Below are 25,726 nucleotides of genomic sequence, written 5' to 3' on the forward strand. Positions count from 1 at the left end.
ACTGCAGTGGGGAGACTGAAAATTCAGTGCTCTGGTGGGAATGGTGTGGATTCAAACCCCTGTCAACGTGTAATTATGTAATATAAAAATAATACTAAATTAAAAAAATAAATAAGCAAAATTAAAAAAAGAAAGGATCCTCAAGGCTGCAAGAGAAACAAAAAGTCAGGGGAAAACTTATAAAACTATCACCAGACTTCTCCACACAAACCCTAAAAGCCAGAAGAGAATGGCAACAAATCCTAAAAGCCAGAAGAGAATTCCAAGATATCTATTGAGCTCTCAATGAAAAAGGGTTTCACCCAAGGACAGTATATGCTGCTAGAGTGTCATGCACTAGATGGAGGGATAAAAACCTTCTCAGACAAGTAACATTTAAAGGAGGCAACTGTCACCAAACCTGCCCTGAAAGAGGATCTATAAGGCCTCCTATAAAGATGAACAACATCACCAAAAAACTTGCCATATCGTTACTTTATAAGACACAGCTATATGTAAATGACATCAAAGGACATAAATTATGGTGAGGTCGTGTATGATACAGCAAATCATAACAATAGGATTTTCAAATTCAACCAAATTGCCAAACAATTTGATTATTTTGATTATAGCAATAATTATCTATTGCCTTCTTAAACCATTCTTCTTCTTCTTCTTCTTCTTCTTCTTCTTCTTCTTCTTCTTCTTCTTCTTCTTCTAGCGTTTGCCTCTTAAACCCTAAGATAGCAGGAACCTCCCACTTCCTCTATAAAGCCCATATTTCCCCAAGTCCTGGAACTTCTAGGGTAGGGCTCACTTTCCTGCATGCTTCTGTCAATTCATACCAACTGATTCTGCATCTTCTGATCCCATCCTATTGAATGCAATAAGTACCACCTCGGTATGCTTCACTTCAGACTGTGTCCAGAAACATCAGGCATGTAATGTCAACCCTTCATCCTCCTTACTTGGGTGAGACCTTTCCTTTCTCATAGGACTCCTCAATTCCATTTTGGTTGGTCCACTTCCTAACAAAGACTGAAAACCTAGATAACTAACAGGTCCCATGAGATAGGGCATATGTACACATGTATCCATAAATTAGGCAAAATATATACCTTAAAACAAAAGTACACAATAGTTTGCTGTGAGTCAATAAATGAAGCAAGCAAGTAGAAAGACCTAAAAAGACACCTTAAAGTACCTAACTAAATAGTTACTACTTACACATAGATACCCCCTCCCCCCGTCTACTTCCTATTACACTTCCCTCAGTAACTCCAAAGCTAACCATATCAAAGTAAGGACTATAAAAGTTGAATAAGGGCAAGAGACTGGCATACTTTAATGATGACTCCTTAGTCACTACCAGGCCACCCCATCATCTGGGGCCCTAGTTGGGGAGTCCTGGGATTCCCACACAGACATCATGGGCCTAGACCTCAAGTAGATCCCTCTCTCCATTGTGACTGGTCATCTCTATCAGGAACAACATAATGGACCCCTTTGGGGACCCCCACAGGACATTGCCCTCAATGTGGATCAACAATGGTAGAGAATGTTCCATCCTCTGAAGGGGGTTGGCTAACATACTCTATCTACCACCTGAGGAAGATGGGTCCTGAAATTGGGACAACTTGGAACGTTCCTACTCATGACCACAGAATTCAAGTTCGGAACTACAGGGATGCAGATGTTACATAGGCTCCTATGCTTAATATGGGCCCCAGATCAAATCAGTGGAGTTTACAGTAAAAAATATTTATATACCTTTCCCATATATGGGAGCTACTCTCTTCCTTGATCTAGCTTTCTAGCTGTTTTTCCAGCCATGACGTCATCTCCCCAGACAATAACTTGGGTCCACCTGCATATCAGCTGTCAGGCTCAGGCAAAAACTAATAAGGTCATGGGCCCTTTGGAATATACCTAAAATAGCTATATCCAAAATGGAGACCCCAAATCTTCACCTGCAATATTCCAGCCTTTTGGTTCATGATTATTTAACAATTTGAATGGATTTATATGTTAACTCTTCTTTAAGCCACCAGGTTCCAGATGCTACCATGATGCCAACCTGACTTCCCTGGGCAGAGGACCCCACCAATGTGTCCTGGGGCCCCACTTCCCTAGAGCTCTGCCCCACTAGGGAAAGAGAGAGGCAGGCTGGGAGTATGGATTGACCTGTCAACACCCATGTTCAGTGAGGAAGTAATTACAGAAGCCAGACCTTCCACCTTCTGCACCCCATAATGACCCTGGGTCCATACTCCCAAACGGTTAAAGAATAGGAAAGCCGGGGAGTCAGGCGGTAGCACAGTGGGTTAAGCACACATGGTGCAAAGCACAAGGACTGGAGTAAGGATCCCGGTTCGAGCCCCCACCTCCATCTGCAGGGGAGTCACTTCACAAGCAGTGAAGCAGGTCTGCAGGTGTCTATCTTTCTCTCCTCCTCTCTGTCTTCCCCTCCTCTCTCGATTTTTCCCTGTCCTATTCAACAACAAATACATCAATAACAGTAACAATAATTACTCTAATAATAAATCAACAAGGTCAACAAAAATGAATAAATAAATTAATTAATTAATTTAAAAAAATTTAAAAATAATAGGAAAGCTATCAGGGGACGGGAGTTCTGGTGGTGGGAATTGTATCCCTCTTATGCTATGGTCTTGTCAGTGTTTCTATTTTATAAATAAAAATTATACAGAAAAAACTTTCAAAAAATCAGGAGCATTGATATTGTCTCAAGCATCTTCTCAGACTACAGTGGAGTAAAGCTAATACTTAACCACAAACATAAAATTAGTAAAAGTCACAAAATTTAGAAAATCAATAACATACTGCATAGTACGTGGTTAAAGAGAAACTCAAGCAAGAAATTTAGCAGAGGTCACATAGGCTCCCAAGCTGAATATGGACCCCAGATCACATCAAATTGATGGGATTACAGTCAACAATATTTATACTCCTTTCTCATATTAGGGAGCTACTCTCTTCCCTGATCCAGCTTTCTGGTCCTTTTACAGCCATGACATCATCTCCCCAGACAATAACTTGGATCCACCTGCATATCAGATTTCAGGCTCAGCGGAAATAAAAAAACCCTAGTATAGCCACAGGCCCTTTGGAATATAACTAAAATATGCCTACTAGCTATCTACAAAATGGAGGAACTCCCAAACTCTTCATCTGTACTATTCCAGCCTTTAGGTCCATGATTGGTCAACAATTTGCTTGGCTTTGTATGTTAACTCTCTTTTCAAGCACCAGGTTCCAGATACTAGCATGATCCCGACCAGACTTCCCTGGACAGACAACCCCACCAATGTGTTGTGGAGCTCTGTTTTCCCAGAGCCCTTCTCTACTAGGGAAAGAGAGGCAGGCTGGGAGTATTTATCGACCTGTCAATGCCCATGTTCAGTGAGGAAGCAATTATAAAAGCCAGACCTTCCACCTTCTGCATCCCACAATGATCTTGAGTCTGTACTCCCAGAGGGATAAAGAATAGGAAAGCTATCAGGGTAGGGGATAGGATATGAAGGTCTGGTGGTGGGAATTTTGTGGAGTTGTACCCCTCTTATCCTATGGTTTTGTCAATGTTTCCTTTTTATAAATAAAAAAAATAAAAAGAAATTTAAGTGCTTCTAGATTCAAATGAAAATGAAGACATGAGCTATCAAAATATTTGGGACACTGTTAAAGCAGTACTTAGAGGGACACTCATAGCTATACAAGCACACACTAGAGAACAAGAAACAGCTCTAGTAAACAACCTAACTGCAATCCATAAAGACTTAGAAGAAGAGGAACAAAAGAACCCTAAAGCAACCAGAAGGACTGAAATCATTAAAATTAGGGCAGAAATAAACAACATTGAAAATAAGAAAACCATAAAATAGATTAATGAAGTAAATGTTGGTTCCTTGAAGAATAAACAAAAATTGACAAACCCTTATCCAGACTCACTAAAAAAAAAGGTGGGGGGAAGAAGACTCAAATAAATTGAATTTAAATTGTAGGGCAGAAATCTCAACAGACACCACAGATATCCAAAAAATCATGAAGTTTCTATGGACAGCTATATATGCCCCAGCTAGAGAACCTAAAAGAAATGGAAGGATTACCAGAAACTTATTGCCTTCCAAATCTGAACCAAGAAGAACTGTAGAATCTAAATGGACTAATCACAAAGAAATCAAAACATTTGTAAATAGCATTAAATGGCACAAATCATGGTAATGTCTTTTATGATACAGCAAATCCTAACCATGGAATTTTCAAAGTCAACCAAATTTCCTAATAACTTGGTTACAATAATAACTATTTATTGCCTTCTTAAACTCCAAGACAGCAGGAACCCTCCCCATTCTTGGTAAAACTCATATTTCTCCCAGTCCTGTAAACTCCGGGGCATGGCTTATCTTCCTGTACGCCTCACTCAATCTGTACCATTTGATATTGCATCTGCTGAGTTCAACCAAATCAGTGCAACCAGTACTATCTTGACACATTTCACTTCAGACTGTGTCCAGAGACACCAAGCATGGAATGTCAACCCTTCAGCTCCAGCACTCTGGTGAGACCATTCCTAGCTCATAGGACTCCTCAATTCCATATCGGGTGGTGCACCTCCTAACAAAGCCACAGAACCTCGATACAGACCAGGGCCCATGAGACAGAACACATGTGCATAAGTACCCATAAGTTAGGGGAAATATACACCTTAAAGCAAAAGTGCACAATAGTTTGCAGTGACCCAAACCAGCAAGCAAGTAGCAAGACCTAAAAAAATAAAAAGACATCATAAAATGATACTTATATACTTTTCCCACATTTGAGAACTACTCTGCCCTGATCCAGCTTTCTAGTCTTATTTCCAACTCTGACAGCATTTCTCCAGACAATACCTTTGGTCCACCTGCATGTTAGCTGTCCTTCTCAAGCCCAAATCAGTAAAGTCATGGCCCCCTTGAAATATACCTAAAATAGACCTACTTAGCGTTTTCCAAAGTGGAGATCCCAAAACTCACCTGTTGTATTCTTGCCTTTAGGTTCCTGGCTATTAAACAATGTGTTCTGCTTTATATCTTAATGCTTTTTCAGCCACCAAGTTGCGGGTGCTACCATGATGCCAACCTGAATTTCCTGGGCAGACAAATCCACCAATATGTCCTGGAACAACTTCCAAGTGTCCTGTTCCATTAGGGGAAGATAGGAACAGGTTGCGAGTATGGATTGACTTGCCAACACTCATGTTCAGTGGAGAAGCAATAACAGAAGCCAGACCTTCCACCTCCTGCACCCCATAATGACCCTGGTTCCATGCTCCCAGAGGGATAAAGAATAGTGACGCTTTCAAGGGAGGGGATGGGATACAGAACTCTGGTGGTGGACATTGTGTAGAATTGTACCCCTTTTATCCTATGGTCTTATTGGTATTTTTAATTTTATAAATAAATTATAAAAAATGAAAATCAAGGACAATAAAGGAAATATATAACATCAAATGGAGAAAGGAGAGTCTTTTCAGTAAATGGTACTGGGGCAAATAAGCAGCTACATGCAGAAAAATGAATCACAGTCACCAAATTCCACCCTGCACAAAAGTCAACTCAAAATGGACCAAAAACTTGTTATATTAGACTGGAATATTATATGTCATACCAGAAACCATAAAATTCATAGAGGAAATCATGAATAGAATATTTCATGATTCTTTCTTCAGAAATGTCTTTAGAGACCCAAATCTGATGGCAAAGAAGATAAAACTCAACACAAATTTATGTAATTAAATCAAACTGAAAAGCTTCTGCATAGCAAAAGAAACCACTGCCAAAGCAAAGTAGTGTCCTACTGAATGAGAGAAGATATCTACACATCATATATTGGATAAAGAGTATATAACCGAGATATATAAGTGCCAAAACTCAGCAAGAAAAAAAATCTATAAAAAATGGGAAGAATATCTGAATGGGCTCTTACCAAAGAAGGTATTCAAATAGCCAATAGGCATATGAAAAAAATTCTCAATGTTTATGATTATCAGAGAAATGCAAATAAAGACAGAAATGAGATACTACTACACAGCTGTGAGAACACCATATATAAACTGAAGGAAGGTAAAGTCCTGGTGGGGATCTGGTAGGAAAGGTATCCCTTCTTACACAGTTGGTGGGAATGCCAATTGCTCTAGTCCCTGAAAAAATAAAGATATTTCTTGAAATGTGAAAAAGTAGACCTACCTTATGATCTGATAATTTTCCCCTTCAGTGTCTATTCAAAAATATACAAAAACACTTTTACCATGCATGTTATTTTCACAGTAGCATTATTTGTAATAGCCAAAATTTGAGACCAACCCAACTGTCTATGGGCAGATGGATGGTTAATACTATTCAGCTATTAAGAAAAGGTGAGAGCTCTCTTTCTCCAACATGGATAGAACTGGAAGGAATTGCATAATGTGAAACAAGCCAGAGGGAGAAAGAGAATATCAGACAACCTAATTCATATGTGGAACTAAAGAACAGAGCAAGAAAAAAAAATAATGTGAAACACTAATAAAGTGATTTATTTTAGCAGGTCTAAGGAGTAAAAAGTACTAGAAGTCCAGTGCCCTGTGGAGGAGGGAGATAACAATGTGGTGGTAGATGAGATGTGCTGACATTTGGTTTTTTTTGGGGGGGCGATGTGAAAGGATAGACAGCAAGGCCACACTAAGATGGTAACATTTCAGAATAAGATTGAAGGAAGTGAAGGAGCCAGCTCCAAAGTTAGCCAGTAGTTCAGTATAACTTCCATATGCCCCTTTTGGTCTTCTCCACCCTCTCTGCTCAGTTTTGTGCCCTGGTTTACTGACCTATATGGATTGCATCAGCAGGTTCCCTTATCCTCTGGCTTTGCATTACATTTGACCAATGCGAGACACCTGTAAGGAGATCAAAATTAAAAAAAGGAAATAAGATTGGGGTAGGTATTCATCTGCAATCTCTGTGTGACTATCATTATGGAATGACTGACTGCATTTCTCTACCCAAGACCTTCCCTCCCCTCCCTGCCCCTCCCTTACCTTCCCTCCCCTCCCCTCCCCATCCCCTCCTCTCCCTTCCTTTCTCTTCCCCTTCCCTTTCCCTTTCCCTTCCCTTCCCTTTTTCCCATTATTTTACCCACCGGGGTTCACTGTGGGGTTACAGTGTCTCCTAGTGCCCTTAAGAACACTCTGAGGAATTTTGTCAGAGTTTATGTGCCAATGCCGTTGTGTTCTTTATTAAGTTCTATGGAGCTGGGTTTGATCCCTGCAGATAACAGTTTCACTCAAAATGTGACACTGAAACACACCATTGCCTGTCATCACCTATCCATTCTGCTGACCTACCTAAGAAGATGTTTTTCTTTCCAAAGTCTCAGTTCCTTTTCCTTTCATTCCAGGTTACTTGAGGCCTTTAGTTATATGAGCATTTAACCAAATAATTGATCCCTCTTCTCTTTCATCCACTCAACCTCCCCTCTCTTTTTTTGTACTGTTCCCCTCTGCCTGTCCTCTGCCTTGACTCACCATCTTTTTCCTTCTCTCCCCAGGCTTTTTCATGACTTCTCATCAGAAGGCAGTGGTTATGGGGAGAAATTTAAACATAGCTCATGTGAACTCATGGTCAAGCTTGGGGGAAACTATGCAATTTCTCCAATGTCTTGTGATACCAAGCCCAATTCCCCCTTTATCCACATTGTGCTGAGCAGTGGAATTACACAGCAAAATAGAACATGGCTGCTGTCCATAGAGAATTCCTAGTCTAGTGGGGGGATAGACAGCCCCAAGATGTGTATCTAGAGCTGGGGAATGGATGCAGAGATGGGAAAGCACATGCATGCCTCTAAGGGGCAAAGGAAAGCTTAAGAAAAGAGAGATAGTACTCAAATTTGGTCTTAAAGCCTGCATGTATTTTTCCAAATGGAGAGAGTCAAAAGAGGTATGAGGAAGAGAGAGGTGTTATAGTGAGGGAAGGGCAATGTGTATTGGGGACTCTATGCAGCCAGACATAAAGAATGAGCCTTGAATAGAGAATCTAGGTCTGATAAAATAACTCACTCACATAGTACACTGCTTTGCCATATATACAACTCAGGTTTGAGCCTGGCCTCCACTGCACTGAAGGAACTCTCTGTCTCTGTCTTGTCAGTCTCTATTTAAAAATAATAAAATGAAAACAATGTGAAAGAGAAAGAGGAATCTGTATCAGAAGGGCTAGAATGTAAGGCTGTGGAGATTGAAACTGGTTAATGTTGAGAGGGAATGTGATGAAAGCCATGTTTTCAGAAAATGATTTGGAAAGAAAAGAGACTAGAAGAAAAGTGAAGCCAGTCAGATGGTTACTATAGATCTCAACCAAATCAATACAACTAGTGCAGCCACTGCATATTTCACTTCGGACTGTGTCTGGAGATGCCAGGCCTAGGATGTCAACCCTCCTGCTCTAATACTCAGGTGAGACCTTTCCTAGCCCATACACCTGAAAAAGATGAGGCGGGGGGAGAAGAACAAGCATAAGCAGAGCACTGCTTAGCTCTGACTTACGGTGGTGGTGGTGGTGGGGTTGAACCTGGAATTTTGAAGCCTCAGCCATGAATGTTATTGCATAACAATTATGATGTCTTTCTCCCCCATTTATGTTGGATTTAATTCTCATCTAACTCTATATGCATTCACAATCTCTTTTTTTTCTTATTAACTGAAGTAACATTGCTTTATAACTTTTGGTAAGTTTTAAAACTACATCAATAAAAACTGACATGTATTAGTTAACCACTGAAAATCCAGTTCTTTCCATCACCATATCATACCAAGCATCATCTTTGCCCCTTGATTATTTCAATGGGTTTCAGCTCTAGCCCCCCACCCTCAGATGACTTTGATCCCAAATCCAGAGTTTGAGATGTGACTTCTCATCTTTACCTGGGATCAGATTCTGACTGCTTTGTGGACATTTCCCCATAATCACTGATCAGCACATTCAAAACTGAACCATGGTGGTTATGCCTCAGCCTTAACCCACCACAGTACCTCATGCCACAACTGCAGGATTACAGCACACCATTCCAGGGCAAATATTATTGCTGAGTTCTAAACTATTGGTTTGTATGTGGGGACCTAGGAAGTGCAGCATGATAAACTATACTGTATTAACCATTGAGTGTAAAATATTAATCCCCCAGTAAAAATTTAAAAAATAAAGAAAGTGCAGTATGTTCAGAAATTGGGGATGAGATGCCAGCATGATGCCGACCAGACTTCCCTGGACAGATGACCCCACTAATGTGTCTTGGAGCTCTGCTTCCCCAGAGACCCACCCTACTAGGGAAAGAGAGAGGCAGGCTGGGAGTATGGATTGACCGGTGAATGTCCATGTTCAGTGGGGAAGCAATTACAGAAGCCAGACCTTCCACCATCTGCAACCCACAATGACCTTGGGTCCATACTCCCAGAGGGATAGAGAATGGGAAAGCTATCAGGGGAGGGGATGGGATATGGAGATCTGGTGGTGGGAACTGTGTGGAGTTGTACCCCTCCTATCCTAAGGTTTTGTTAATGTCTCCTTTTATAAATAAATAAATAAATAAATTGGGGATGGCCTTCTTTCACTCATTCAACTGTTTGCTTGTTTTGCCACCAGGATTAGGCTCAGGCTTGATGCCTGCAAGATGACTCTATCACTGCCAGTGACCTTTTTCTTCTTTTTTTAAAAATTATTATTTAAAAAAAAATTGACAGAGAAATAAGGAGAGGGGAGAGAAAAAGAGAGATATCTACAGCACTGCTTCACCACTCGTGAAGCTTCCCCCTGCAGGTGGAGACTTGGAGTTTGAACCTGGGTTGCTGACATAATAACTTGTGTGTTTTACTGGTTGCACCACCATTTAGCTTCACCCATTCACTGTCCTCCATGGTTTCCTTCAGTCAGGGGTGGGTACTCCTGCCCCCTCTGGAAGTATTTATAAATGTGCACAGGCATTTCTGGTTTTCACAGTGACTTCAGGGTGGTACTAGTAGCATTTAGTATCTGGAGTCAGGATGTTCAACATCTTACTCTGTACAGCAGCATCCCACACTGCAAAGAAATGTCTTCCTATAAATGCCAACAGTGCTTGCTGTGGCATGTATTAACAAATGTTGCTTTTGTCAGGCTGGTGGCATAAGCAGCATAAACAGCAAAATAATTCAGTCACAGGATCAGTAGGCACCCAGAGCAATAAGCTAGGATTGAAATCTTGGTTGCAACACACTTTGAATAAGAAATCTGAAATTTGGTTGTAATGATTATTATCTATTGCTTTCTTAACTTCTAAGATAGCAAGGAACCCTCTTAACTCATTCTCTCTCTCTCTCTCTCTCTCTCTCTCTCTCTCTCTCTCTGCCTCCAGGATCATCACTGGAGCTCAGTGCCTGCAGTACGTATTCACTGCTTCTGGCATTTTCCCCCCATTTTACTGGATAGGACAGAGAGAAATTGAAAGGGAAGAGGAAGAGAGAGAGGGAAAGCAGACTTGCTTCACCTTTGCAAAGTGACCCCCCCCCCCGCAGGTGGGGAGGCAAGGGCTTGATCTGTAATCCATTAATGAGTCCTTGCACTTTGTACTATGTGGCTTAACCCAGCAGGCCACCACCTGACCCCTTTATCATTCTCTTTAAACCCATATTTTCCCCAGTCCTGGAGTCTCTTGGGCTTTGCTTGTTTTCCTTCATGCTTCTCTTGATCCATTGCATTTGATGCTGCATCTGCCGATCTCAACCGGATCAGTGCAACCAGTGCCACTTCGACATTTTTTGCTTTAGACTGTGTCCAGAGATGCCAGGCCTGGGATATAAACTCTCCAGCTCCAATACTTTGCCACCAAATTGAAGATGCTACCATGACGCCAAACTGACTTCCCTGGGCAGACTACCTCAACAGTGAGTACTGGAATCCCATTTCTTCAATGTCCTACCCCTGTGAGCAGGGAAAACTAGAAACATAACAGGGGTATGTGTTGGTATGCTTCTAGTTCTGCTTCTGGGATCTAGTTCTGTTTCTGTTACATTGCTTGACATTGTGGTCTATTTACATGGTCTTTTCTGTTACACTGGTTTGGTCTCACTCCCCCCCCACCTCTGGGAGATTTGGTTTAGCCCTTTCTAGTTTCCCACTTCTCCCTTCTCCCCGCCCCCTAGCCTACGTACTTCCTGAGTTCAAGACTCTGCTGCCAGAGGAAAAAAAGATGGAGGAGCAGATGGTGTGGTGATTAGGTGTTGGACTGTTTGCTCGCTCGTGAATAAAGATTAAATTGCGTTCTCAGCTCAGCTGTGTGTTTCTGGTCATCTGTTACCTGCCCGTGAAGCCAGCCCGGAGAAAACGACAGGTATGGATCAACCTGCCAACAGCCATGTCCAGTAGAGAAGCAATTACAGAAGCCAGACCTCCCACCTTCTACACCCCATAAAGATCTTTGTTCCATACTTCCAGAGGGATAAAGAATAGGGAAGCTTCCAATGGAGGGGATGAGATATGACACAACACAAAGCAGAACTTGGACTAGAGTTGGGGTATTGCACCAAAGTAAAAGACTCTGGGGTGCAGGGGGATGGTTCTGATCCTGGAATATGATGGTAGAGGAGAATCTAGAGTGAATTGAATTGTTATGTGGAAAGCTGAGAAATGTTACACATGTACAAACTACTGTATTTTACTGTTGACTATATACCATTAGTCCCCCCCCATAAAGAAAAAAAAGAATAGGGAAACTTCCAATGGGGGGTATATGGAACTCTGGTGACGGGGATTCTATGGAATTGTACCCCTTTTATTGCACAATCTTTTCAATCATTATTAAATCCCTAATAAAAATAAATTAAAAATAAATTTGATAAAGAAGATTGCTGTCTTCACTCCAGGCTATATCTCACTTCTATGAGGCGTCTTGATACAAAGAACCCTGTCTCCATGCTTAGGCCAAAGCAGGAAGAAATGGTTTCTTGAACAACTCCAAAAGAATGTAACCCCCAAAGTTATAGGTATAAATGCTGACCTTCCCAGAACTTATCTGGCAGCTTTACTGGCTAATCCATCACCTCGGGTGGTTCCTCCACCTGTCTGCCCTAATAAACTTTAACCCTTTCTGTAAATTAGTCTGTGGACTTCTTCTCTTGGGTCCTCTTCATGCCCAACCACCATTACTGTCCAAGTGACACCAATGATCTCTTTGAGAATCGATGTGACCATGAGCATAAAGGCAGGAACTGACTATTTTCTTCTCTCCTGTGTTCCCAGCATATAGTAGACCACACAGCACACAAAAAAAGAGTGCAAACCAGGTTGAGCGCATCTATTACAATGCTCAAGGGCCTGGGTTTAAGCCCCCAGTCCTCATCTGCAAGTGATGAATTAGGGTTGCAGGGGTTTCTCTGTCTCTCTCCCTCTGTATTTCTGGCTGTTTCTACCCAACAAATAATAAATAAAGATAATAAAGAAATTTTAGAAGTGTGCAAAAGCAATTTGTTAAGGTAACACCTACTAGGGCTGGCAAAATAGCTCACATGAGTCATGGGCTGCTTTGCCATGTGCATCATCCAGGTTTAAGCCTGGCCCCCGCTGCATTGAAGGGAGCTTTGATGCTGTGGTCTTTTTCACTCTCTGCCTCTCTGTCTCAATCTGAAAAAGAAAAAAGATAACACTAGTTGAAAACTATCACTGGCTCTAGAGTTAGAAAGATCGGTAAGATTTGGGTATTGCCTCTGTGTCTCCACTAGTCTTAGCTGGATAGGGTAAAGGTGATGAAAACAAACATCAAAGAGTTAAATTTCTTAGGGAGGCACTGGGATCCCTGGAGGGGAGAAGGGAGGAGACACATCAGGAGAGACAAGGTCCAGGTCTAGACCTTCTAGCCACTCCTCCATCTCCTGAGATTTAAAGCAGCCAAGAGGCAGGAAGAGAGAATGTTTTATGGGATACCTCCCTTCTCCTATTGCACAATATTACAAAGTGAAACTTTTCCTATTGCACAAATGGCTGAAATGCAGCATTTTGATATTTCCTTATGGTATTGGGCAGAAGCAGAGGACTTTGTACTATTTCAGGGATCCCAAGACAGAGACCAAAAGTCAAAAAGGCCTCATCTTCTATAACTGCTCCAGGGCCCCTTCCTCACAAAAGAAACATACACTCACTCAAATATGGAATTGAAAGTTCACATGTGCAACTTATTTCCAAAACACTTCCTCAGACATGACCCTGCTAGAGTTGGACTTGGAGGGCTGGGCTGGAAACAGAATTGGGGCCAGGGAGGTTCCTGCCCAGCTAAGGAGCTGGGGGCTAGTGTGAATGGAAACATGTACCACATGCCCTGAATTGCAGGTCCCAGGCTCCCACAGAACCAGATGGATTTATTTATAACTCCCAAACCAGAGGCAACAGCTTTTCCTTACCCCTCTTTTCCCCCACCCCCACCCCAGTGAGTCTTGGCTGCCCTTTTCCACTCCGGAAACCAGCAGGAGACAGGAATGTGCATAGCTGCTCATTGGCGGCAGCCTTGGTGGAGCAGTTACAATCCATCTACACACTTGGTCACCGCCTGTCCTTTAGGTAGCAACAACAACTCACTCTGCAGTTGTGCCAAACAAGCCCAGCCCAATTCCTGTCCAGCCGGCCATCTTGGCACCAGTGGGATAACAACTAACTGGGTTAGTTAGTTGTCTAGCCTTCCTTCCAGACCCGCCAGTTTCACCAAGCCCTGGTCACACCAAGGTCTCTGGGGGATTCTGAGCTTTCTCTCTTCACCTTCTCCCATGGGTTGGTGGTCCTCACTGGAGAGACAGCCAGAGGTGTTGGACTCCTACAGTTTTCAAATCAGGAAAGTGGAGCTCAGAAAATTATGTGACTTTCCCAAGGTCATGGCTAATCTTTTTTTTTTTTTTTTTTCTTGGGCAGGGAGAGTGAATAGATTTGCCAGAGTTTATAAGTGAGACCTAGGATAGACAGGTTAAGGAGGGGGATTTGACCAGCAGCATGGTGCTAGAATAGGAGAATGATTTAGGCACAGATACTAAAAGCCAACAAAAAGATCAAGGGGAATAGGGTCCAACATATTACCTGCTGAGACAGAGCATACATATTTTAATGCTTTTATTTGCTTTACATATTTCATATAGAGACAGAAATCAAGAGGGAGGGGAAGTAGAGAGGGAGAAAGAGACACCTGCAGCACTGCTTCACCACTCAGAAAGCTTTCCCCTTACAGGTGGTGGCTGGGGTCTTGAAAGCAGGTCCTTATGCACTACACTGTGTGCAATCAACCAGGTGCACCATCACCCAGGCCCCGATAGAACATGTTTGTAGTAAACTGGAGCCAGTGTAAGAGAGACAACTCTGGAAACCTCGGTTTAGTTTAAAGCCTTTATAGATCTCACACTAGTTGTCCCAGATTTTTTTTGTATTATTATCTTTATTTATGATTGGACAGAGACAACCAGAAATTCAGAGAGGCAAGGGAGATAGAAAGGAAGAGAGAAAGAAAGACATCTGTAACACTGCTTCACCACTGGCAAAGCTTTCCCTCTACAGGTGGGGACTGGGGGCTTGAACCTGGGTCCTTGTGCATTGTAACCTGTGTGCTCAACCAGGTAAGCCACCACCTGGCCCTGTCCCAGATTTTTTAAAAATTTATTTTATTCATCTTATATGAGGGGAAGAGAGAGCTCTACACAAGGGAGGGTGAGAAAGACAGAACAAGAAGACAGTGTACCACTCCAGCCTATGTAGGATCAGGGATCAAATGCAGAGCCTCAGGCAGGCAGGTCATGAATTCCACTAGCTTAGCTATTTCTCTGACCATGGTCACACAGCTTTTTCAGTAGCATGGCTAGGAGTCTAAATTCTAAGCTCTGTCCTTCATACTGGTGTCATATAAACCTCAAATTTCTTCATGCATGAAATGGGGGCTAATGCTTGCCAGGTGATCTGGTTAAACGTGTCTGAAACTGCTGTGTGAGCAGGTACTGGTTCTTTCATTTACTAGCTGGATGAGCTTTTATGCACTACTCTCCTCTAACTCAGTTTCTTTATTTTTCTTGCAAAGGTTGAAGAGATAATGAATTCAAATGGCTTAGCATAGAGTCTGATCCATAGCAAGCACATAATGAATACTAACTGGTATGAAGTTCTATTGCTCAGTTGCATCCTGTAGAGATTACAGCTCCCATCTGTTGAAATATGGGACAGCTCCCACACAAACATTGCCCCATGACTCCTTATACATAGAGAGAAGTAAATGTGGGCTTGGAGAGAAACCATGCACCCAAAGAAAACTGCCAACTGATAATGGCCTTGAAGTCGGGGCGGGGGGTAGTAACCAGCAATTGATGATAACTCTGGATATGTGAGTTGTAGGATTTTTTTTTTGCAAAGGAACAGTTAATATGCTATAAACAGATATGGAAATAAAATGGACTCACATCTTCACCCCATTCCTGCTGACCTCACCCTCTTAAAATAGTGAACAATGATTAAGACCTTAAGGCCTTCTTCTAGAAAGATCCATGGCCCAGCAGGAAAGAATATCTAAAGGCCTTGGACCACCGGGCCCTGAATCCAGTTCCCTCAATTCCAGCCCTTGGTGAGTAAAACTGACCCCTTTTGGGGGGAAGAGGAGGGTGTGATTTGAATAATATATTACAGAAGTTTTGGACAGCAGGTTTGTATTTTGGAAATCAATAAGTTACTGTACCTTACACTGCCTGCCTTCCTGATGTAACATAATTTGACTTTCTATGGCACTGGGCAGGGAAGCTCAAGTTCGGCTTCAAGGCCACATGTGTGGCATCAAGTGGAAACTTTGGATGTAGTTCTAAGTCATTCCAAGGTTACAGATTCCATGATACCTGTGGAGTCTAAAGAATTAAAGTTCCTCTGTGGGCCCTCAGTTGAATTTGCCTGCATCTCTCCACCACCACCTCCCCCTACCTTGCCTCAGTTGAGAATTGGTTTGTAGGTTCTAACAGGGAGCATAGTTACTCATATACATACTGAAGACCAGTCCAACTCTATTCAGAGAAGGTGATCCTCTTCTACTGAGTATGTGGCTTTGGGAGGAACACACATGAAGCACTGAGGGAGAAAGCTCAGCCAGATCTACCCGGGAGATCAGTGGGGTGACAGATGTTACATCCAGATTGCCCTAACATCCAGTCTTGCTTCTTTTGAGATTGGACCAAAAGCTTCTCCCTTCAGTCCACCTAGCTGAATCTGAATGTTTTGGTGGCCCTAAGTAGCACCTGTGAGGAGCTGGATGGACCTGATGAAGGCATTCCTACCTCCCTCCTCTCCCATCCATGACTTGAACTGAGGTTGGTTGAAAGAAACCCGGTAGCAAAGAAGGCATACAAAGGCTCCAGAATCAAGCTTCTCAATGTACAAGCTTCTCATATCTGCTTTTCATAAGTTCTATTTGCCCTCATTGTTACTCAGGATCAAAATCTGGCAAAACCATTTTTATGCACCTTAGAATCCAGGCCACTTTTCCTGCAGCCATTCAATGGCTCATAACACCAAATTTCTTCTCCAGTAGGTATTTTGAGTTTTCTGATTTCCCTCTTGCTTGCTACTGCACAATTAAATGCACATAATTTCTCCATGATACCTCATCTCACACACCATGTCTGTACCACTAATGACAACATAAGGGAATATCACAACTCCAGCACACACATGGACGGTCAATTAGAAGACACTTCTTTCAGTGAGTCTGACTAACCAATGGGCTTCCATCAACAATTGGGTCCCATCTATCATCTGTTGATCGATATAACTCCCTATCATCTGTCTATCTATCTGTCTGTCTGTCTACCTATCATCTCCCTATTCATCCATATCTATATATCTTATTCAGTCTTGTTTTTGCTTCCATTGCCTATGGGGTGGAGTCTCCAAATAGCTACATTTGAATCTTTTAATAAGTTGTTCAATGACCTTGAAATATATCATTGGAATTTTAATAAGGATTGCATTTGTCAGAATTACTATTTTAATGACATTTATTATTCCAGTCCATCAACAGGAGATGTTCTTCCATTTTAAAAGAAAATTCTATAAGGATAAACAGGAAACCTAGCAACTGGGAGAGCATATTTGCACATCATATTTCAGACAAGCGGTTGATATCAAACATCTATCAAGAACTCATGGAGCTGAACAAAAAGAAAAAGAACAGCCCAATAAAAAAGAGGTCAGAGGGACTTGGTGATGTATCTGGTTGAGCGCACCTGTTAAAAGGCACAAGGACTTGTGTTCAAACCCCCAGTTCCCACCTGAAGGGAGGAAGCTTTACAAGTGTTGAGGCAATGCTGAAGGTGCCCCCCCCCTCTCTCTATATATATATATCCCTTTTCCCTTTCAGTTTCTCTGTTTCTATCCAATGCATATATAAACAAAAATATAAACAAATAAAAACAAGCATACAGAAGACATGAATACACAGTTCTCTAAAGAAGAGATACACATGGCCCAAAGACATATGAAGAAATGCTCCAATTCACTCATTTCACTCATGACAAGAGAAATGCAAATTAAAACCACATTGAGATGGCCTTCATCAACAAAACAGGAGAGGATAAGTGTTGGGAAGGATGTGGAGAGATCTATTACACTGCTGGTGGGAATGCAAACTGGTATAATCACTATGGAGAATCCTTAAACAAATATAGATGTAAATACCTTATGATCCAGCAATTCTACTCCTATGCATTTATAAAAGAGATAACAAAGATATGGGACATACACTCAGTGGAGTACTACTCAGCAATATAAAGATGATATTGTGAACTTTGGGGTAAAATTGATGGAATTGGAGAAGATTATGCTTAGTGAAGTGAGTAAGGAGGTAAAGGACAACTACAGGATAGTTTCACTCATATGTGAAATATAGAGGACTGAACAGATGAACTTGAAAACAAACAAAAAGTCAACCCATATCCAAGACTTTGGAAAACTATGGTAGTTACCTGGGGGGTGGGAGGGCACAAACCTTTGGTGGTGGGAACAATGTAGATTATAATCCCATTAATTTATAATCTCATAAATAATTTAACAAGTTGGGGGGAACATTTAATACTTCAAGTTCTCTAACTGACTAGATCATAGATATGAGTATATATATTTTCTTTAACCTAAGTATTTAATGTTTCAGATATGTCAGATGACCAAATTCTGACACTGGGCTTAAATTGTTTAAGGAGCTCTAAAAATATATTTGTATATATAGTTTATTTTAACTATCTAAGTTACCTACAACCTTAAGCCATATAGGATTAAAACTATTTGGCCCTGTCAGAATCAAAGATACTGTGATTAGTAGGTATCCCTAAAGGACACAAAGCATAGTAAGGCCAAGTATATTATGGTAGATCCCAACCATTGGATTTTCATAGAAAACCCCCCAACTAACTTGGTTATAATAATCATTAACCGTTGCTATTTTAAGCTCTTTCTTAGACTACAAGAAACCTTCCCATTCTCTTTAAGATCCTTATTTCTCCTAGTTCTGGAACCTCTAGGACTATGCCCATATATCTTGATATTTCTTCTCTCTCATCCCTTATCCTGTTATATTGTCTCTGTTGATCTCAACTAAATCAGTGCTACCAGTGTTGTCATGCCACCTTATACTTGCTACTGACTTGTTACTTGTTACCAGAGACACGAAGTCTGAGATGTCAACCTCTCAACTCCTCTAATCCAGTGAGATCTTTCCTATCATATAGGACTACTTAGTTACAGTTCAGATGGCATATTATGCAACAAAATTACAGCTAATAGATACAGGCTAGGATCTAGGGTACTGGGTACAGGCATACATGTATCCATAAGCAAGGGTCAATAATATTAACTCAAAAAGTTCTTAATAGCCCTCTGTGGTTAGACTTAGGCCTAATAAATCAGGGATCCTAGTTGAAGGGCCTAGGGAAAGCATCATAAATTCTCTAATCATAGGGTTAGACATAGTAAGCTTGGCAATATAGTAGGAAGGTCTAAAGAAAGCAGACCCCATAAACCTCATACTGGTTTGGGTACAACAAATAACTCTCAATGCTTTAACAACCGGGAGAAAGTTTAAGCTTATCAGACAAAGAATGAAATGCAAAAACTGGATAAGGGCAAAAGGTAGGCTCACTTAATAATGGCATTTTTGGTAGATACCAGGCCACCCCATCATCTGGGTCTCGCGTTAGGGAATCCTTGGATTTCCACACAGATATGATAGACCTAGACCTCTAATAGATACCTCTCTCCACTGTCACTGGTCACTTCCATCAGAAATGTCAGCCTAAGCTCTCTTGTGGGCAACTCTAGGAACTTGTCTTCTCTATAAAGTAGCAATGGTAGGGGCTGACCTACTCTGATGGGAAGCTGGGTCATCCTACCCTGCCAGTCAAGGAACAATGGTCCTGAAATGAGTGCACCTAGAGTGTTCTCAGCTGTGACCATGGAATGCAATATCAGACCCACTGGGACTCAAAGGTTACACAAGTTCTTGTGCTAAATGTTTGTGTGTGTGTGTGTGTGTGTGTGTGTGTGTGTGTTTATGTGGGTCAGGTTGATGGAGTAAACATTTAACTTTTTTTATTAGTGATTTAATAATGATAGAAAAGATTTGGAATAAGAGGGGTACAATCCCGTACAGTTCCCACCATCAGAGTTTCACATCCCATCCCATGATAGCTTCCCTATTCTTTATCCTTCAGGGAATATGGACCAAAGATCTTTATGGGGTGTAGAAAGTGGAAGGTCTGGCTTCTGTAATTATTTCTCTGCTGGATGTGGGTGTTGACATATTCCCAGGCTGTTTCTTTTTTTTTTTTCTGGTTTGTTTATTTATTTACTTACTTACATTTTTTAATTTCTTCATTGGGAAATTAATGTTTTAGATATGACAGTAAATACGTTTGTACATGCATAACATTTCCCAGTTTTCCATATAACAATACGACTCCTACTGGGTCCTCTGGCATCGTTTTTGGACCTGTATTTCCCACACACACACACACCAACCCTAGAGTCTTTTACTTTGGTGCAATACACCAACAACAGTTCAGGTCCTACTTGTGTTTGCTCTTCTGATCTTATTTTTCAAATTCTGCAAGAGAGTGAGATCATCCCATAGTCATCCTTCTGTTTCTGACTTATTTCACTTAACATAAATTTTTCAAGGTCTATCCAGATTGGCTAAAAATGGTGAAGTCACCAATTTTTATAGCTGAGATATATATATATCTCAAAACCTGCTCATCTGTTGTTGGACATTTGGGTTGTTTCCCGGTTTTGGCTATTACAAATTGTGCTGCTAAGAACATATGTGCACACAGATCTTTTTGGATGGGTGTGTTGGGTTCCTTAGGATATATCCCCAGGAGAGAAATTGCAGGAGCATAGGCTAGGTCCATTACTAGACTTCTGTGAGTTCTCCAGACTGTTTTCCACAGAGGTTGGACCAACTACATTCCACCCAGTAGTGCAGGAGGCTTCCTTTGACCCCACAACCTCTCCAGCATTTGCTGCTGTTACCTTTTATGATGTATGACATTCTCACAACAGGGAAGTGATATCTCATTGTTGTCTTTATTTGCATTTCTCTGACAATCAAAGACTTGGAGCATTTTTTCATGAGTTTCTCGGCCTTTTCGATCTCTTCTGTGGTGAATATTCTGCCCATGTCCTCTCCCCATTTTTGGATGGGATTATTTCCTTGTCGTTGATTTTAGCAAACTCTTTATATATTCTGGTTATTAGCCTCTTGTCTGATGTATGGCATGTAAGATCTTCTCCCATTCTGTGAAGGGTCTCTTGGTTTGGGTATTGGTTTATTTTGCTGTGCAGAAGATTTTTAATTAGATGTAGTCTCATAGGTTTATGCTTTCCTTAGTCTTCTTTGTAATTAGATTTGTTTCATTGAAGATGTCTTTAAAATGTATGTGGAAAAGAGTTCTGCCAATATTTTCCTCTAAGTATCTGATAGTTTCTGGTTTAACATCCCGGTCCTTCATCCATTTGGAATTTACTTTTATATTTGGTGAAATGTAGTGGTTCAGTTACTACCTTTTGCATGTTTCAACCCATTTTTTTCCAACACCATTTGTTGAAGAGACTCTACTTTCCCCATTTAATATTCTGGGCACCTTTGTCAAAGATTAGATGTCCATAGGTTTGGGGGCTAACTTCTGGGCTCTCAATTCTATTCCACAGGTCAGTGTGTCTATTCATGTTCCAGTACCAAGCAGTTTTGATGACAATGGCCCAATAATACAGTTTGAAATCTGGGAGTGTGATGCCTCCGGTTCTGTTCTTTTTTCTCAAGATTGTTTTGGCAATTCTAGGTATTTTCTGGCTCCAGATAAACATTTGTAGCATTTTTTCTATTCTCCTCAAAATGTGCTTGGCATCTTGATGGGGATAGCATTAAATTTGCATATGGCTCTGGGTAGTATATTCATTTTGATGATGTTAATTCTTCCAACCCATGAACATGGAATATCTTTCCATTTCTTTGTGTCTTTTTCAATTTCCTTGAATAGTGACTCATAATTTTCAGTATACAAGTCTTTCACTTCTTTGGTTAGGTTTGTTCCTAGATATTTTTTTTTGTTTTTGTTGCTATAGTAGAAGGAATTGATCTCTGGATTTCATCTTCTAACTTAGTGTTTGGATAGAGGAACATCACTGACTTTTGAATGTCAGTTTTGTAGACTGACACGTTACTGTATTGCCTGATGATTTCCAAAAGCTCCTTGCTAGATTCCTTAGGTTTTTATATGTATACTATCATGTCCTCTGCAAATAGGAAGAGTTTAACTTCTTCTTTTCCAAGTTGTAGCCCTTTAATTCCTTGCTCCTGCCTGATTGCTATGGCAAGAACTTCCAACACTATGTTGAATAGTAATGGTGATAGTGGGCATCCCTGTCTATTACCTGATCTGAGTGGAAATGCTTCCAGTTCTTCACCATTGAGTATGCTATTGGCTGTAGATTTGCCATATATAGACTCCACTATCTTGATGAATTTTTCATCTATTCCCATTTTTGGTAGTGTTTTGTTCATAAAGGGATGTTTTATTTAGTTAAAGGCTTTCTCTGCACCTATTGATAGGACCATGTGGTTTTTGGTCTTGCTTTTATTGATGTGGTGGATCACGTTGATTGATTTACATGTATTAAACCAAGCTTGCATGCCTGGGATAAACCCCACTTGGTCATGATGAACAATATATATTTTTTAAATTTATTTCTTTATTGGGGAATTAATGTTTTACATTCAACAGTAAATACAATAGTTTGTACATGCATAACATTCCCCAGTTTCCCATTTAACAATACAACCCCCACTAGGTCATTTATCATCTTTCATGGGCCTGTATTCTCCCCACCCACCCACCCTAGAGTCTTTTACTTTGGTGCGATATGCCAATTCCATTTCAGGTTCTACTTGTGTTTTCGTTTCTGATCTTGTTTTTCAACTCCGGCCTGAGAGTGAGATCATCTCATATTCATCCTTCTGTTTCTGACTTATTTCACTCAACATGATTTTTTCAAGGTCCATCCAAGATCAGCTGAAAACAGTGAAGTCACATTTTTTACAGATGAGTAGTATTCCATTGTGTGTATATACCACAATTTGCTCAGCCACTCATCTGTTGTTGGACACCTGGGTTGCTTCCAGGTTTTGGCTATTACAAATTGTGCTGCCAAGAACATATGTGTACACAGATATTTTTAGATGGATGTGTTGGGTTTTTTAGGATATATCCCCAGGAGAGGAATTGCAGGATCATAGGGTAGGTCCATTTCTAGCCTTCGGAGAGTTCTCCAGACTGTTCTCCACAGAGGTTGGACCAATTGACATACCCACCAGCAGTGTAGGAGGGTTCCTTTGACCCCACACCCTCTCCAGCATTTGTTTCTGTTACCTTTTTTGATGTATGACATTCTCACACGAGTGAGGTGATATCTCATTGTTGTCTTGATTTGCATTTCTCTGACAATCAGAGACTTGGAGCATTTTTTCATGTGTTTCTCGGCCTTTTGGATCTCTTCTGTGGTGAATATTCTGTCCAAGTCCTCCCCACATTTTTGGATGGGGTTATTTGTTGTCTTGTTGTTGAGTCTGGCAAGCTCTTTATATATGTTGGTTATTAAACTCTTATCTGATGTATGGCATATAAAGATCTCCTCCCATTCTGTGAGGGGTCTCTTGGTTTGGGTAGTGGTTTCTTTTGCTGTGAAGAAGCTTTTTAATTTGATGTAGTCCCATAGGTTTATACTTGCCTTAGTCTTCTTTGTAATTGGATTCGTTTCATTGAAAATGTCTTTAAAATGTATGGGGAAAAGAGTTCTGCCAATATTTTCCTCTAAGTATCTGATAGTTTCTGGTCTAACATCCAAGTCCTTAGTTTCTGGTCTAACATCCAAGTCCTTGATCCACTTGGAATTTGCTTTTGTATTTGGTGAAATACAGTGATTCAGTTTCATTCTTCTGCATGTTTCAACCCACTGTTTCCACCACCATTTGTTGAAGAGACTCTACTTTCCCCATTTAATAGTCTGGGCACCTTTGTCAAAGATTAGATGTCCATATGTGTGGGGCCTCATTTCTGGGCTCTCAATTCTATTCCACTGGTCAATGTGTCTATTCATGTTCCAGTACCAAGCAGTTTTGATGACAATGGCCCAATAATACAGTTTGAAATCTGGGAGTGTGATGCCTCCGGTTCTGTTCTTTTTTCTCAAGATTGTTTTGGCAATTCTAGGTATTTTCTGGTTCCAGATAAACATTTGTAGCATTTTTTCTATTCTCCTCAGAATGTGCTTGGCATCTTGATGGGGATAGCATTAAATCTGTAGATGGCTCTGGGTAATATACTCATTTTGATGATGTTAATTCTTCCAACCCATGAACATGGAATATCTTTCCACTTCTTTGTGTCTTTTTCAATTTCTTTGAGTAGTAACACATAATTTTCAGTATACAAGTCTTTCACTTCTTTAGTTAGATTTACTCCTAGATATTTTATTGTTTTTGTTGCTATAGTAAACAGAATTGGTTTCTGGATTTCAATTTCTTCTAACTTAGTGTTTGCATAGAGGAATGCCACTGACTTTTGAATGTTAATGTTATCGCCTGACACCTTACTGTATTGCCTGATGATTTCCAAAAGCTTCTTGCTGGATTCCTTAGGTTTTTATATGTATACTATCATGTCATCTGCAAATAAGGAGAGTTTGACTTCTTCTCTTCCAGTCTGTATGCCTTGAATTCCTTGCTCCTGCCTGATTGCTATGGCAAGAACTTCAACACTATGTTGAATAGTAATGGTGACAGCGGGCAGCCCTGTCTAGTACTTGATCTGAGTGGAAATGCTTCCAGTTTTTCACCATAGAGTATGATGTTGGCTGTAGGTTTGCTATACATAGACTCCACTATCTTCAGGATTTTTCCATCTATTCTCTTTTTTTGTAGTGTTTTGATCATAAAGGGATGTTGTATTTTGTCAAAGCCTTTCTCTGCATCTATTGATATGACCATATGGTTTTTGGTCTTGCTTTTGTTGATGTGGTGGATCACACTGATTGATTTATGTATATTAAACCAACCTTGCATGCCTGGTATAAACCCCACTTGTTCATGATGAACAATCTTTTTGATACACTGCTGTATCCGGTTGGCTAGAATTTTGTTCAATATTTTCGCATCTATGTTCATCAGAGATATTGGTCTGTGGTTTTCTTTTTTGGTTGTTTCCCTATCTGCTTTTGGTATCAAAGTGATGTTGGCTTCATAGAAGCTGGCAGGGAGTATTCCAGTGTCTTCAATCTTCTGGAAGACTTTTGAAAGTAGAGTTATTAGTTCTTCTTTGAAGGTTTTGTAGAATTCATTTGTAAAAGCATCTGGTCCAGGACTTTTATTCTTGGGAAAGTTTTTGATAACTGTTTCAATTTCATTATCTGTGATGGGCCTGTTCATGTTATCTACTTTCTCTTTACTTAGTTTTGGAAGTTGGTAGGAATCTAGAAAATCGTCCATTTCTTCCAGGCTCTCTAGCTTGATGGCATATAGTTGTTCATAGAAGCCTCGCATGATATGATGAATTTCTGCGGTGTCTGTTGTGATATCTTCTCTTTCATTTACTATCCGATTTATTTTTTATTTCAAAAAAGGGTCTTCTCCCTTTTTTTTTTTTGTGAGTCTGGCTAACCATTTGTCGATTTTGTCGAAGAACCAACATTTACTTTCATTGATCTTTTGTATGGTTTTCTTATTCTCAATGTTATTTATTTCTGCCCTAACTTTAGTGATTTCTGTCCTTCTGGTTGCTTTAGGGTTCCTTTGTTGTTCTTCTTCTAGGTCTTTAAGATGTGCAATCAGGCTGTTTATTTGTGCTTTTTCTTGTTTCCCAATGTGTGCTTGTATAGCTATGAACTTTCCTCTTAGTACAGCCTTAGCTGTGTCCCAAACATTTTGATAGCTTGTGTCTTCATTTTCATTGAAGCCTTGATTTCTTCCTTTATTTCCTCTTTGACCCAGAAGTTGTTAAGAAGTGTACTGTTGAGCTTCCACATTTTGTAACAGTTTTTGTAACACTGTTACTAATCTTTTGTTGATTGTTAACTGTTAGGTTAATTCCACTGTGTTCTGAGAAGATGCTTGGGATGATTTCAATGCTCTTGAATTGGCT

General features: G+C 40.6%; 1 protein-coding gene across 5 annotated transcripts in view; it reads right to left on the reverse strand.

Annotated features, from left to right (window-relative positions):
* Positions 1 to 6,906, reverse strand: part of NHSL2 (NHS like 2) — a 256,157-nt gene extending 249,251 nt beyond the window's left edge. For all 5 annotated transcript variants that reach the window (XM_060183245.1, XM_060183244.1, XM_060183243.1 and 2 more), the window contains exon 1: positions 6,842 to 6,906. In XM_060183245.1, coding sequence (XP_060039228.1) covers positions 6,842 to 6,887 — 46 coding nt within the window. In that variant the 5' untranslated portion in view covers positions 6,888 to 6,906. The remainder of the gene's footprint in view (positions 1 to 6,841) is intronic.
* Positions 6,907 to 25,726: the final 18,820 nt, after the last annotated feature.

The sequence above is a fragment of the Erinaceus europaeus genome, chromosome X, assembly GCF_950295315.1.
Source record: "Erinaceus europaeus chromosome X, mEriEur2.1, whole genome shotgun sequence".
Lineage (NCBI taxonomy): Eukaryota > Metazoa > Chordata > Mammalia > Eulipotyphla > Erinaceidae > Erinaceus > Erinaceus europaeus.